At 51.9% G+C, this 15,466-nt stretch overlaps 2 protein-coding genes across 8 annotated transcripts in view; one reads left to right on the plus strand and one right to left on the minus strand.

Moving 5' to 3' along the window:
* Window positions 1–10,570, plus strand: part of SLC6A6 (solute carrier family 6 member 6) — an 87,674-nt gene extending 77,104 nt beyond the window's left edge. Inside the window, exons 11-14 of the mRNA XM_066351191.1 lie at window positions 25–127; window positions 696–796; window positions 3,046–3,216; window positions 5,880–10,570. Coding sequence (XP_066207288.1) covers window positions 25–127; window positions 696–796; window positions 3,046–3,216; window positions 5,880–6,020 — 516 coding nt within the window. The 3' untranslated portion in view covers window positions 6,021–10,570. The remainder of the gene's footprint in view (window positions 1–24; window positions 128–695; window positions 797–3,045; window positions 3,217–5,879) is intronic.
* Window positions 10,571–13,351: 2,781 nt separating this feature from the next.
* GRIP2 (glutamate receptor interacting protein 2) overlaps window positions 13,352–15,466 on the minus strand; it is a 104,162-nt gene continuing 102,047 nt past the window's right edge. For 5 of the 7 annotated variants that reach the window (XM_066350957.1, XM_066350961.1, XM_066350960.1 and 2 more), the window contains one exon: window positions 15,217–15,292. Coding sequence is in view for 2 of the 7 variants with exons in the window: in XM_066350962.1 (XP_066207059.1) it covers window positions 15,134–15,292 (159 nt within the window). In the remaining 5 variants the exon portion in view is untranslated. Of the gene's footprint in view, window positions 15,293–15,466 lie in introns of all 7 variants that reach the window. The other 2 variants (XM_066350962.1, XM_066350959.1) reach the window with 1 other exon arrangement.

The raw sequence follows: 15,466 nt of genomic DNA on the forward strand, positions 1-15,466 counted from the left end.
TCTGTTTCCCCCTCCCCCCCACAGGGTGGCATGTATGTGTTTCAACTCTTTGACTACTATGCAGCTAGCGGTGTATGCCTTTTGTGGGTTGCATTCTTTGAATGTTTTGTTGTTGCCTGGATATATGGTAAGTGCTAGTTTTTGCCTACCTTTTCTCAAGTCTTTCCTTTGGGCCTCTCTATAGAAAATTCAGAAACAGAATTCTAAGGGGAATTCATGCTGAGTCGAACACAAAGGCCTCCCCTACCTGGACTTTTCGTCTGAAGGCTGCCTTTTCCTTACACAAATAATATTGTTGTAGCCATACTACAGATTCTCCCTCTGCTAAAGGTGCAGGGTGTGACTGTATGTTTTGGCAAATGCATAACTTGGCTGTGCAGGGCTCTATCTGATAAACCGTTCTGGAGTCCAGGAATGGTCCATCTGGACCTCCTTGAGACCTTGGCTTTGTCACACCAGGTTTTGGGTGGGATAGCTTAATGTGGCCAAAAAAATACAGGATGCCTAGTTACTTTTGAATTTTAGGTAATTTCAGACAAACATCTGCCACACTTGGGTATATATGGTATAAAGTGCAAGGCCCTGGATCAGACCTCAGAGACCCCTCATGGCTCTTGGGTAATGCTCTGCTGTTCCCAGGGTGGATGTTGGCACTGGACATCACATCATCACCTGTGTACCTTTGTCTCTTGCAGGCAGTGATAACTTGTATGACGGTATTGAGGACATGATCGGCTATCGGCCTGGGCCGTGGATGAAGTACAGCTGGGCCGTAGTCACCCCAGTTCTCTGTGTTGTGAGTTTGTTTTGCCTGGATGTGGGTAGCAGCCTTTTCTCATCTGCTAAACTATTTTGCATTCAGCATCTGCTGAGGGCTGTCTTTTAAAAAGCCTAGTGACAGCTCTGTCTGGAAGGAAGTGAGGCAGGCTGCTCCAGAAAGTTACCTTGAGATGAGTTTTGAAGGGTGAGTAGGAGCTTGTCAGGAAGAGAAAACAGAAAGGGCGTTCCTGGCAGAGGACCCAGCACGTACGAAGGCAAAGCGTCCTCAAAGAGGAAAAACGTATCAGGGCACATTGAGAAATTAAGAGGATCCACCACAGAGCACATAACCTTTCTCCAGACCCTTCCAGAGCTCCTGAGCCCACTCTCAGTCACAGCCTCAACTAAGGAGCCATTAGGATGTACAAAGGAGAGGTCACAGATACTGGAAATGTGGTATTTCCCTGGCAAGATGGGGGTTGCGACTAGAGAGGGGATTTCCCAGCAGAGAGATGCTCTGGGCGCTCCCAAGAGCAACAGAGCTGCATCCCAGCCCAGGGCCCAGGGCCCAGGGCAGTGAGGTGCCACGCTTGTCTTCCCACCAGGGTTCCTCAACCACCGTCTTGGAAGGTGGCCTTGGAGTACATCTAGGTTCCCTGCGTGCTTCCAGGTTTCTCTCAGAGGCTCCAGCCAAAAGGAAGTCCTCTGTAGCAAAAGCTGCTTTCCTGTTGGTGTTTGAAACCAGCTGTGAGCTTTGCAGCTAATTGCAGGGGAACACACCTGCTGTGCCTTCTCATTTCACTCTGTGGGAAGCACAAAGGGCAGACATGTGCCATGCACTTGGGGACCAGGGGCTAAGAAGTAAATGGGCCCTCCTCTCAGTGACCTCTGCTCTCAGGCCAGAAGAAGTCAACATTGCCATTAACTCACACCTAAAGTCACACCTGAAGTGTCTTTTCCTCTTGGGCCCCGTCTCCCCATTTGTAAAACGAGGAGGCTGTGACATAGGACATGAGTGGCAGCTGGCAATCTTAGGTTGTTACCGTTATTATTTAATATGGCTGTGACCTTTCCCTCTGAGGTACTTATTTTATTTTCCCCATAAAAGGAAGTAAATATAGCAGCCAGTAACCACAACATTTGGCGAGTTTATTTTTGGAGATAAATTCTGTGACAGGCAGTTACGGGTCTCAAGCAGGTACAAAACTTCCTCCTGTTGGGAGAGCCCAGAGCAGCCACTTCCTGGCACCCTCCCTGTCTAAGCAACAGCCTCACACATAAGGACAGAACAACTGTAGGGTCAGGCTTACAGCAGGACCTACAGTTGTGGGTAATTCCCCCAACTCGTTTTCCCATTGTGGGTAATTCAAGACAACTGGGTTATACTCTGAGATGCTGTCATTCTGACCAGAGCAGGAGCCTTGGGCCCTCCCAGTACAGCCATATGTGGGAAATTGGGTCTTTGCATAGGTTTTGGGACTCAGAACTGACCCCTCCTCTCCACATCACATCCCATTGTTCAAGGATGCTGATGGCCAGTGGCCAGTTTCATGGGCTTAAGGCTGGGCTGTCGACACCCAGTATGGGAAGGCCCAGGTCCACACCTTGTCCTGGGGGGCTGGGCTTGGGGCTCAGAGATGGGAAGGTATGGGGAGGGAAGGGAAGCTTTCACCCACACAGCTAGCATTTATTGTGCACCTGCTGTGTGCACCTGGAACTGCACCAAATTTTAGAGAAATGAAGGAATGAGACACACATCTCTGTCCTCACTGACTCAGGTTGGGTGGGCAGGAGGTGCTGAAAAGTGGTTTTAACCTCATGATTTCTGGGAAGGAAAGTATGGATGCCTGACTGAGTCTGGCCAGGACCTGGGCAAGTAAGGCAGGACCATTCAAGCTAAATTGGAAAGAGAAGGAGGCGAGGGGAAAAGAGTTCCGGTCAGAGGGAACAGCCTGGGCTAAGGCCCTGCAGCAAAGGGTGGAGGAACCGGAAGGAATTCAGCGTAGCCGGAGTGCAGATGCAGTGGGAGGGGTAGGTGAGAGGGAAGGGGCACAGCTCCCGGTAGTGCTCTGGCCAAGCCGAGGAGCTGGGACTACATCCTGAAGGCACTGGAGAGCCACAGAAGTTTGGAGCAGATATGTGACTTGGTCACATTTGCACTGGGGGAGGTCCTACTGCTGCAGAGTGGAGAAGGGGTAGGGCTCCTTGGGTGGGGCCTGCCCTGGTCCCAGAAACCCCCCACCCCTGATGCCCAGGACTCCCCTAACTGTTCCCATCTCTCCACAGGGATGTTTCATTTTTTCTCTTGTCAAGTACGTACCCCTGACTTACAACAAAGTGTACGTGTACCCCACCTGGGCCATCGGGCTGGGCTGGAGCCTGGCCCTGTCCTCCATGGTCTGCGTCCCCTTGGTTATGGCCATCCGCCTCTGCCAGACAGAAGGGCCGTTCCTTGTGGTGAGCACTCGGGGGCCCCAGGCTGGACTGAGGCGGGGGGGGGGGGGGTGCCGAGGCCCCGCCTGCTGTCAGTTTGCTGTGCGATCTTGGGCACATCACCTGCCCTGGTACTGCACCCTTGCTGCCCAATGGAGTGGTTGAGATTGTGGACAGGAGAGTGCATCATGGGAAAACTGGAACGAAGTCCAGTTCACAGGGGAAAAGGCTCTGTGGTGGCATTCAGAGCAGGGCTGCAGCAGGAGGAGGGACTTGTCAAACAGAGAATTTGAGATGGAAGGCTGTGGGACATGGTGCAAGGAGGTGGGACCGCACTTGGGCAGCAGTGACACATTCTGGGGGGTGGGTGATGAGGCTGGAGAGGTGACAGCAGCTTTGGATGCCAAGCTGAGAGCTAGGGCTTTATCTGGAGAACAATGGATGCTGCTTCTGAAGCTGTGAGACAGGAGACGAGGAGCCAGGGAGGAAGCCTGAGCTCCACCAGAGGCCTTCCCTTCCCCTGGAGCCAAACTGCAGATAAGCCTAGCCCATGCTGGTGTCCCCCTCCCCGGGTCTGTGGTCCTGTCTGTTGCCTGACCCTCAGAAGCTACCTCTGTCCCAGGCCAAGCCTCCAGCTCCCAGGCCTCTATGCCCGCCGTCTCCTCCCCACCGCCTACCTCCTCTCAGAAATTCCTCTGACAATACTGTAGATTCCAGGCCTGGTGAAAACCAGGGCTCTTTCCAAGAAATCCTTTTCTTAGAATCTCCCTTAACCTTTGGGCTTGGATGGGCTCCAAGAGTGCACTGTTTTGTTCTGGGCTTTTTTTTATTGTTATTCTCTTTAAAAATCTGGAGCCAGGATGTCCTGGGGCCCTGGCTCCCCCTTGGGCTGGGTGGGTTTCCTTGTGGACAGGGGAATTGCCTGGAGGTGTTGGGGGGGGGGGCTGGGAAGAAAGGGACCAGCCTTCTTGAGACAGAGGAAGTAGGCAGGGGTGTGCCAGGGAGGAGAACATGAGGCATGGCCCTGGGTGTTCCTGCAGCATGTGGGGCTCACTGTGTTTTTAGAGCGCACAGGGAAGGACCCTAGTGTCCAGCCAGAATGCTGAATGGCCCTGGCATTTGTTAAATATTGAAATACTGAGCCTGGGGACATACAGGCAAAGGTTCTTGCCCTGAGCCCTGCCGGTCCCCCCTACATATACCCTGTGCCAACCCAGCCCCTCCCCAGTAATTTCCAGAATGTCCCTACCATCCAGGAACTAAAGGGCTAATTGGATACATAGCAGAGGGGCTTGGATGTCTGTTCTGATTGGTCAGTGTCTACAGCACTTATATAGTTCAGTTACATGGTGTGTGTGTGTGGGGGGGGACACAAGGACACCCAACGGGTCACTAACTTGTTTCCTTCCTTCAAAATCTAATATTTTTTTGAAATTTTTTATTTAGTCATTTTAGAGAGGAGAGGGTGAGAAGAGAGAAGGGGGAGGAGCAGGAAGCATCAACTCCCATATGTGCCTTGACCAGGCAAGCCCAGGGTTTTGAACCTGTGACCTCAGTGTTCTAGGCTAATGCTTTATCCACTGTGTCACCACAGGTCAGGCCCTCAAAATCTAATTTTAAAACATTGTTTCAGCCCCAGTTTAGAAATTTAGTCAGAGTGGGGTTGGTGTGGGAGGAGAAAGGAGGGGGTGAGGAATCCACCCCAGCCCAAACTTGACCCCTTCCTTACCTCCAAACCTAACCCCCTCCTCTGAAGGCAGGTGGGTCGCCAGCCTTCTGTCTCTGCCATGTGCACCCTGGGGCTGCCCCTGTGCAGGCTGCCCAGGTGTTCTCCCAGCCATGAGTATCTCTCGGAGCCAGGTTCTGCACACCCGGGTCTCAGCCTGGGAGCAGTCCGGCTGCATCTCATCCCCCACATAAACAGGTGGCTGGCCAGGGCCATTAGCTTCTTGTTCCGCCTGCTGTGTGCACACCCCATTGTACAGGTGTGCAGACGGGTGGAGCGATGGAAGGAGAGCAGGGCGCCCTTCCTGCTGGCATCCTACCCCTCACCCCTTACCTTGGGCCTCCAGCCCGTCCCCCGGGACCAGGCGGGCAACCCAGATGCGGGAAGTCACAGGGGCAGGCCCAGGTGAACTGGAGGAGGCGATGGAAATCTATGGCGGCAGTAGTGCACTCAGCTCTGGCCAGTCGTTACTGAGAGGGGACATGGGCCTGAGGTTGCCAGACCTTGCACTTTTTAAAGAGAAGGTGGAAATCTGGATTTTCAAGTGAACTATAGCTTTTAATGAGCAGCTTTGAAAAATTACAATATACCTAACCCAAGTGCCTAGGTATGGAACATCTTGTTCACAACTGCTTTCTGTGTAAGTTTCTGTGTGGACACTGGACAGAGGTGGGCTGGAGGCCGGAGCCCTGCGTCCCTGTCCCAGTCTGCCACTGGTTTCTCAGTGTCCTTGGGGAGGGCTTTCCTTCACGCTGTCCACGAAGGAGCAACCAGCTGGGAGGTTGAAGGGACCTTAGTTCAACTTCTTTATCTGCCAGTGGACAGACAGAGGTCCAGAGAGGGCAGTGGTTTGTGAAATGCCAAACAGCACACGGGCAGGACCCAGAGCGGGTAGAAGGCTGTGGCGGAAGGGAACCAGACTGTCTGACTTCCGCCCACTCCTGTCCCCTTCCTTCTCCAGAGACTCAAGTACTTGCTGACCCCGAGGGAACCCAATCGCTGGGCTGTGGAGCGAGAGGGGGCCACACCCTACAGCTCCCGCTCGGCCATGAACGGCGCTCTCATGAAACCGACCCACATCATAGTGGAGACCATGATGTGAGCTCCTGGGTCCACGGGGCTGCTTTCCTGCTGTTTACTAACATTAGATTCTCATAGGACCAGGTTTACAGAGCTTTATATTTGCACTAGGATTTTTTTTTAATTGTCACAGAAAATATTACTGTGTGTGCGTGTGCGTGTGTGTATGTGTGGTGTCGTGTGTATGTGTATTTTGTTTTGTTTGGGGATATTTTGTACAAAAACCCCCATGGACAGAAGTCCGGGGCAAGGCAGAGCTTTCATACTGAATTAGATGTATTTTATGGGAACTGGTAAATTTTTCTTTGTATTTTTTTTTTTTACATGTAATTATATATACACTTAGAGATTGTCATACACTTTTACCACTTGAATTGATCTTCTTGCCAGCAATAGATCTCATTTTCAAAAGCAATTCTTCGGTGCTTGTGTAGCTGGCAGGAAGTTCTGCCCCCGAAAACACACGGTGGAATTTTCCTGGGACAGCAGACCCATTTTAAAGGTGTAGTACCTCCCAAACCTGGTTCAAGCAGAAGCAGAAGGCAGGGAGAGGATCCCACTCACTGGTCAGACCCACAGGAGCTGGGGAAAGGAGGGCTGTGAGGAGACGCCTCATTACAATTGTAGCCAAAAAGAGAGATGCCAAAATAATGAACCAACCCCTCAAACAAAGGCACTAACTTAAAGCTGACAGGTGAGGCCCTATAGCAGGGGTCGGGAACCTATGGCTCGCGAGCCAGATGTGGCTCTCTTGATGGCTGCATCTGGCTCGCAGACAAATCTTTAATAAAAAAAATAATAATGTTAAAAATATAAAACATTCTCATGTATTACAATCCATTCATTTCCTACTACTGCTCATGTTCATGGTTGTGGGTGGCTGGAGCCAATCACAGCTGTCCTCCGGGACAACACCAAATTTTTATTGGATAATGCGTAACATACACGGGTCGTTGTATGGCTCTCACGGAATTACATTTTAAAATATGTGGCGTTCATGGCTCTCTCAGCCAAAAAGGTTCCCGACCCCTGCCCTATAGCAAAAGTCTGAGCAGTAGAAACCATTGTACCAGGAACAAAATTACCTTTTAATTTGAGATCAATGGTGGGTAGTGAGATGGACTATCTGAAGCAGTCATCCAAAGTGGGTGGTGAAGATGGGGCTCGGGTGCTCGGGAGCCCTTGTGAGGCTGACTGCCCAGCTGCCATCCTTCCGGGGGCTCCCCAGGTAGGCAGAGACTGAGGCCGGCCCAACAGGAGCCGGCAGTCTCAGGGCTCTGAACCTCCCACACCTGGGACTGTTGCATTTCAGTGGGGTTCTGTAAGGTTCTGTTCATTCCCCATCTGTCAAAGCTGCCTGTAGGAGGGAAGCATCATGTATTTGATGAGGGATGAGGGGTGAGCAAGTGGACCAAAGGATGTGGGGCCCAGGGTTTGGGGGGCCCAGTGGTGGGGAGGGGTGCTTTTTTCCCCTCATCTCTCCACCCTCATCTCCCAGTGGCTGAGAATCTCCTGACAAGCTCTTGTTAAAGATCCCAGCCCAGGGCCATGCGGGCTCCTTGCAGGGAGTACTGAGTGTCTTTGGAGTTTCACTGAATATTTAAATCCGGTGAAGTGCTCCCAAAACTCTCCTCCCAGTTCAGCCACAAGTGCAACATTTGGTAGACCCTGGGAGATAGTAAAACTTCATTTCCCAACCCCTGCAATAGCTGGTGTCAGGTACGCGCTATGTGGGGACTGAGGGGAGGCAGTGAGGAGCGTTTTCTAGGAAGTTGTGTTGTTCAGGGGGCTGGCACCCCAGAACTGGCTCAACCAAGAGCAGTGTCCTCTCCAAACCAGAGAGAAGGTACTCTACCTTTAATAACCCAAGTATGGACACACCTCCACCCTGGCCCCCATTTGAACCTAAACTGTGCCATTTAAAGTCACTTCCAAGTTCAGAGTCTAAACTAAACCGAAGCGTCACAAACCAGCCGTGTCTGCCTAGTGGGTAGAGGGGGTTAGTGGAGGGTGAAGTCCAGTTCAGGTTTTCAGAGCAGGGGCTCTGAATCCTGGAACCCCTCCCTAAATCAGAGAGGGAGGAGCCTTTGGTGTCCCCCTCCCAAAGGGCAGAGGCAGTTCTGAACCCCTTGCCTTTGGTAAACTTTCACATTTCGCTGTTTCCAAAGTATAGACATACTCTGCCAAACAACACCTATTCCAAACTGTTCACAGTTCTAATGTGTTCCTGTTTCTTTATGTATTTATGGTTGCCGCTGTCTGATTTGATTTTATTGTTATTTTCCCCCTAATTTTACTGAGTAGTAATGTGACCTGTTTTTCTCTGTCTTACGGAACTTGAGTAAACTAACCGCTGTCGGTGACTGGGGACAGGTGATGTTTGGGAGTGAGGAGGGCTTGGCAAGCTGTGGCTACCTGGGCATCTGTCATTTCAGGCTAGATACATCTCCCCTCTGGGGCTCAGATCCCCCAATGAAAGGCACAGAGTGGCAGGCAAATTGCAACATTCTGGAAATGGCCCAAGGAAGGCCTCCTCTTATAAGATTCCCAGACCAAATTCTAGACCAAAGACACATGCAGACCAAGCCCCAGGTCCCACCTGGTTGGAAGGTCAGCCACTTTCGCCAAGCCCATTCCTCAACAGTCTCCCCGGGCACCTGTCTCCAGTTGCAACCCTTTTGTCTAAATCCCCTAGCTCTGGTGTATCCGCAGAACTTGGCTCTATGAGTACAATGTGTAATGATGCGCTACTCTTATATATCTCCACGTAAAGGAAACTGTCATTGGCACTCCTGACTCCTGTCTGCCTGTCTCAGGAGAAGGGGAAGGCCCACTCTCTGCACTCCCTGTCCCGGATGGGTCACAAAGTCTGGTGCCCGCACATAGTTCAGGCAGATCTGGAAGGGGATGCAAAGGAGGTGTTTAAAGAATTTTTGTAGGATACAGAAATGGGTAATGACCCCAGGATAAATCTCACCAGGGGGATGTTTCACCAAGCTGGGCCTGGGCCACGGTAGCCCCTGAAGTGGAGCCACATGGTCAGTGATGAAGAGGCCTCCAGTCCCCCCCTCCCCCGCCCCCCAGTCAGCACTGTTGTAAAAGGGGGAAGTTGAAGCCTGGCCTTCGGGAGGGCCTTTGGCACAGCGCACAGCAGGCGGGAGTGGAATGAGGCTGTCTGCAGTCAGTTCCAGCTGGGGGTCCTCTGAGGTGTGTGTGGGGAGTGCAGCTCCCCAGAGTTCTCCCTGAAGACCAAAGATGAGCCTCTAGGAAAAAGGAAACTCCATCCCCAGCGTTCAGGGACAGGGTGAGCAGCACATGCCACTCTGGGACTCCCAGCCATTCTCGGGCCAGCGGGTCCCCGAGCCGTGACTCGGATCTCCAGAAGGAGAGGCAGCCCCTCTTCACTCTGCCCTGCACCCAGCAGCCCTCTGAGCTTTTGCACGTGAGGAAACTGAGGCCCAAAGAAGCCAGCTGGTGTGCAAGAGGCAGAACCTTTCAGCAGGACTCAGCCTGAGACGGCTACCTAGGACATTCCCAGGCATCAGGAAGTGGCCTTGGCTTCTGGTCTCTGGGTGGCACACCGCTCCCTCTCTGTACCTCTGGTCCTTGGTCTCACCCCAGACCCCAGCAAGGCCTAGCACCAGGTGTTTCTGTGTCACCAGGTCTGACCACGCGGTGGCCCAGCCACCTTCGCAACACTGCCCCTCTAGGTGGGGGATGTGCTGGGCATTTAGTACTGAAGATAGAGATGCCTCCCTTCGATTTACACCTTAGACACAAGCCAGGAAAGGACCCAAGAGAAAGCCCCGCTAGGTGGCTAGAGGGCCTACCCAGCCCTCAGACCCAAGGTCAGGCAACTCCAAGCTGGGCTCTCCACGTGGATGTTATAAATACCACTGTGCAAAAATGTAGCAAGCACAAAGCCACAAAACAAAACCCAGAGATCAAAATTGGAGAGGAATGCGGGGCCCTTCCTCTTGGAATGCATCCTACTGTAATAGGAAGCTGTTTCATTGTTCTCTGTGGGTGTCACTACAGACCTGTCTCTGATGAGGTCCCTGAGGGATGGAGCATCTTGTGATACATTTGGCTTCAAACTGAGATGTTAGCTCCATTATTATTATTATTTTTTACCCAATTAATTTTCACATCCTCACCAACTGTGACTGTCTAGCACAAGAGAAAGCTGAGAGCGGGGTCTTACCTCCTTCCACAAACATGTCTGGCTCATCAGGACTTTTTTTTTTTAACTTCAAAATATTTTTAAGATATTTTAAACTTTTGTAAAAAAACAACAACAACAACAACAACAACCAATGAGAGACTCTTCCGAGGAGGAACATTTGTATTTGAATAAGATCCTTGGTGTATAATTCAGTCTTGCAACATACAAGCTTTTGTGTATAAATGTTTTATGATATGAATCCCTGTATTTGGCAGGGTTTTTCCTTTTTTCTTTTGCTTTTTAGATAAATATGTATATCAATATTTTAAATTCATCTTTGCTTTTTTTTTAGAGGAGTTTGTAATCACCTTATAACATGAAAATAAACATTTCCTTTTTAAATCCAACACATGTGGGTTCTATTTTAATGAGGCTGTTTTTTTTCTTTGGCAAGTGCTTTAGGGTTCACAGAGGGCCCTGCCCCAGGTGCCCCTCAAAGGTATCACCCAAGGTTGGAGTCACAGAGGCAGGGGCTTCCCAATGGGATGGGGCTTGTTGAAGCACGCAGCAAGTCTGAAAGAGTCCATTTGCACCCATGTCCTCTGACTCCTGGGTCTGCTCTGGCTGTTCACCTGCGCACACATAGCCCCATGCAGCTGGGGCAGGGGGATCTCACACAGTCTCCGGAGCCTCGGTTTTTCCATCTGGAATAAACCACCCCCCCTTTAGAGGGTTCAGGGATGATTAGAGGTGGTGCTCATAATGCTGCAGGCCCTTGCCTACTCTGGCTTCCTTTCCTTCTTTCCTAGCTCAGGAAAGGGGTGTGGGGAGGGGGCACTAACCTGAGGTCACTGCCTTCTTCCTGCCCACTCTGCCTCCCACTGGGTGCAGTCACTAAAGCCTGCTCCCATGCCATCCCAGCAGGCCTCTGATTGCCAAGGCCAAGAGTGAGGCTGCGGGGCTGCTAGAAGATGGGTAAGTGGCATCTGGAGGCATGCACATTGGGACCTCGGGAGGACACCCAGGACCCCAAGAGGTCAGTGGTTGGCACAGAGGTCCTCAGCCTTAGATGGGGACACACTATTCTAGATGGCAAACAGGTCAGGAGAGGGTTGATGTTTTGGGCAGCCTTCTAGCTCACTGGCCTCATCACTTTGAGTGGCCAAGGTCAGGGGGACCTGCTGGGTCCCTTCCCCAACTTCCCACACCAAAGGAATCTTTCTCAGTATTTCATTATTTATAGACAATGTTTGAATCTCCCTTCCCCCCTATTTTTCTATCAGCCTTTTGTTCAAATCCTGGCTCCACCCCTTATTACCTGTGTGGCCTTGGACAAGTTATTTAAACTCTCTGTGCCTCATTTCCTCATCTGTAATGTTGGGTTGTAATAGAGCCGCCTCTGAAAGCTGTTGGGAGCAGCCAGGCTGTAGGACCAGCGCTGCTGCTCTTGAAAAACCAGCAGTGTGCCCTGTACAACACTACAGCCCCCAGTTTGCTTAGCCCAGCCACATCAATGCAATCAGTGTGGTCCAGCCTTGCTTACACCCCTCCTGAGATGGGGAGTTCCCTCCATCTGGCATAGCTGATGGGAAGAAGCTCTTCCTCTGTTCACACAGAGCTGTTACTTGCCCGGGGGGCCCAGCACACCCCCGGGACTCATCCAACCTCATACACTGCCACCAGGCTGCCCTTCTGGCCCCTTCGCCACCCAGGCAGCTGATCCCCCACTTTCCAGCCTCAGTGACTTCCCTGTATAGAGAATAAAATCCATAGTCCCTACACAAGCCTTCATAATTGGGTTCTGCAGCCTTCAGTCTAGCCTCTAACCCCACTCCCTTCCACGCCTCCTTTCTCTTCCTTTGAACAGGTCAAGCTCATTCCCAGCTCAGGCCTTTTAACATGCTGTGCCCTCTGCCTGGGACATGCTTCCTCCATGTCTCCACAGGGCTGACTCATGTCCTTAAGATCTTGGCAGAAGAGTCACCTTTTCAGCAAAGCCCTTCCTGACCCCGTGACTAAAGGTCCCCCACCCCTATTACTATCCCCATCACTGTTTTGTTTTCTTTGCTCTTTCTTCCTCCTGCAAGAATTCTCTATGATTTTTTTCACTTGTCAATTGTCTGTCTGTCACTAGAATATAAGTTCCATGCAGACAGGACTTCATCTGTCTTGTTCTCTTGTCCTCCCAGGAGCTAGAATGATGCATCGTACACAGCAGACCTTTTGAATGAATTAATCAAAAGCAGGTGAAATGTCACAAGATCCAAACAGAAGCTGACTCTTGACTCTTGCCAGCTTATGATTTAAAAAAAATAAAAAAGCCCTATCCAGATAGCTCAGTTGTTTAGTGTCACCCCAAAATGTGAATGTTGTGGATTCAATCCCTGGTCAGAGCACATACTGGAACAGGTCAGAGTCTGTTTCTGTCTCCCCTTCTCTCTAAAGTCAATTAAAAACAAAAGTAGACACTCAACTCTAGGTGCATTTAAATAATTTTATTTTAAAAAGTCCAAATCAGCCCAACAGCACCCCACCCCCCAACTCCCAAGTCACTGTAGCCCCTGGTGGGACAGACAGATTTACACAGGGCCTAGACAGACCCTGAATGACCTTTGCAGTCTAGCCTCTTGGCTAGTGGTGCTTCCCAAGAGCCCTAAGAAACCCCATGTAGAAAAATACTTTACAAGGAATATGCTCTCATCTCAGCCAGAGAAAAATACAGCTTTTAGGGGTGAAAGGGGCATGGTGCAAGGGCTGTACCCAAAATGCATAGGCAGGCAGGACACTCACTGGGGACGGGTGTCGGGAAACATCAAGTCTGGGATGAACGATTCCCCAGGAGAAGCCAGAAGAAATATTGCATATGAGAAGACGGGCCACAGCTAGGAGGTCTGTGGGGGCCTCCAGGCCTTGTTGCATACATGGGTGGGGGAGAGGGTGGTAGAGGCCTCAGCCCGCGGAAAGGGGAGCATTTGTCAGAGTTAGGGTGCACCTTTCCTCCTGCAGTCCAAGGCAGCTTGCCAAAGCCAAGAAGCCCTGAGAATGTGTTCTCTCCAGCTCTGTCACATGACAGAGGTCCAGAGAGGCTGAGCCACTTCCCTAAGGTATATGGTTGAGACTGGGAGTGGCCATGTCTCTGCTGTACCCCCACACCCTAAGCTGAGAGTTCTTGGCTTTTGCTTGGTCCCCCTGTAATGGGTGAGCAGTGCCCTTTCACTCAGGGGTGGATATTCACATAGGAATCCAAGATAGTAGAGGCGCTGGGCAGTCCAGCCAGGGCATGAAGGGCTCTCCAGGGAAGGGTGAGGGGAAGGAAGGGGAGGCAGACCCTTAGGGAGAGTGTGGGCAGGGTGCCAAGGGGCCACAGTGGACAGGGAGGCCTGTGCCTGCTCAGAGACTGTCCACCCCTTGACTGTCCAGAAGGGGCATCAGACTCGGAGGGAGTCACACAGCCACCCAACGGCAACTCGGGGTAAAGAACAGGCCTCTTGACTCCCTATCTGGTCTCTTGAGTGGAAGAAGGTTTTTCGGGCCTCCAGGGGACAAAGGTGGAGGAGGGTGCAAGTGGGAGCGGTGGCCCGTTTCCCTGAGACCCCCACCCCCCCAGTAAGAGCTGGGTGAAGGCAAGGCAAAGCCCCAGACCGGGCTGCATCCTGCCTGTCCATCTCCACCCCAGGGGCCACACCCAGACCACCAGTTGGAGGCCCCATGCCCTTTTCAAAATCAAAAGGGTTTATGGTCTGTGGAAAATGAGGAAAATGATTTTAAGAGATGCTGGTGCTTCCAGATTTCAAGTGGGAAGAGACTTCCTTGAATGACAACTTTGAACACTGCCACCATTAGGTGTGAGAGAGAATGGCCCATCTCTCCAGCCTATCTCTCTCCTGTCTATCTCTGTCTCTGCTTCTCCCTCCTGCTCCACTCAGTTGGACATTGGGAGTAGCTGCATCAGCTTATATATCATATTTCCACGGCTTCCCATCTTCCCTGAATGACAGGTGGATGGAGCCCCAATTTTGTCCCTAAGTGACTCCCTCCTTATGAAGGGACCTGGGCACAGAGGGGTGTATGCAGATTGGTCAGCGACTATGCATCCTACAAAAGAAGCAGGAGGGGCCAAGAGCCCAAAGCCTGACCCACACTAAGCTGCCCAATGGGCCCAGGACCACAGTCTCAAACCCAGATGCTTCATACCGGAGATACTGAAATGAATCAACTGACTTTCACATTGAGGGCTGGTGCTTCTTGGGTTCCAGACACCCCATCTCAGAACCTTCTAAATGAGGATGTTCCGAATCAGAGTCTCAGGACCAGCAAGCCCCAAACACCAGAATTTGGGAGAAGGAGGTGGGCTCCTACCCCAAGCAGCATCCTTCCTGGCAATCAGCCTCCTGCTAAAAGTGGCCCTCCAAGCCTCATCCTGAATGCTCCCCCTATGGGGAAACGAACCCTCTGAGCATGTGCGGATGCATCACTGGATGCCTCACACCTCAATCAATAACCCCACTGAGGTAGCCAGCCCCCACTTGCTCACCTCCTGTGACGAGGAGTTCTCCCCTCCGTGGCCATTCATTCCAGCTCCATAGCTCTGCTGGGAGAAAGTGCTCCCTCCACTGAGCTGGGCTCTCCCACACCAGATAACCTTCCCAGGAAGCCCTGAAGGGGCCTGGGGCCACCTCCAGACCCTTCTTTGTCCAGCTGAGCAGCCTGTCTCTATTGGGCCGGGCACCCCTGGGCATCTTGGAGACCAATGTGCAGAAAGACTTAGATGCCACTCCAACTGGGCAGGGCCCTCACTGCCTAGAACCCCAGTTCCACTCAACCAAAGAACAGAGACAAGGTCCTGTCCACTGCTCAGAGCCTGCCAGATGCACAGATGGGTGAGTGGGTGGCCACTTCTCCAGCCCGGCTACAGGTGTGGGAGCCAGGATCTACTCAAGTGGCCCTCGGGTGTCTGGATCATGCTGACTTCAAAGCATCCGGGGGCTGCTGGGGCCTGGTGCCCGCGGGGTCTGGCTTCTCCGTGCCAGCGGGTTGCGGCTGATGATCAGCTCCAGCACATCGCCTGCCTCAGCCAGGAGCGGCACTGCCAGGCAGCAGTCGAAGTCCCGTGTGCGAACGTGGTTGACCTGCACAGGGCACAGCCACGGGGGCAGACTGGCATCGGCTCAGCCTGGGCTGAAGGGGTGGGAATCGTGGGATTTCCTAAATGTGGGCCCCACCCCAGCACAGACACGGTAAATCTAGAACACTCACACAGAGGAAGTCATTTTTCATTTAACTTTTTCAATACTTCTGGTGGG

Source organism: Saccopteryx leptura, chromosome 10, assembly GCF_036850995.1.
Source record: "Saccopteryx leptura isolate mSacLep1 chromosome 10, mSacLep1_pri_phased_curated, whole genome shotgun sequence".
NCBI lineage: Eukaryota > Metazoa > Chordata > Mammalia > Chiroptera > Emballonuridae > Saccopteryx > Saccopteryx leptura.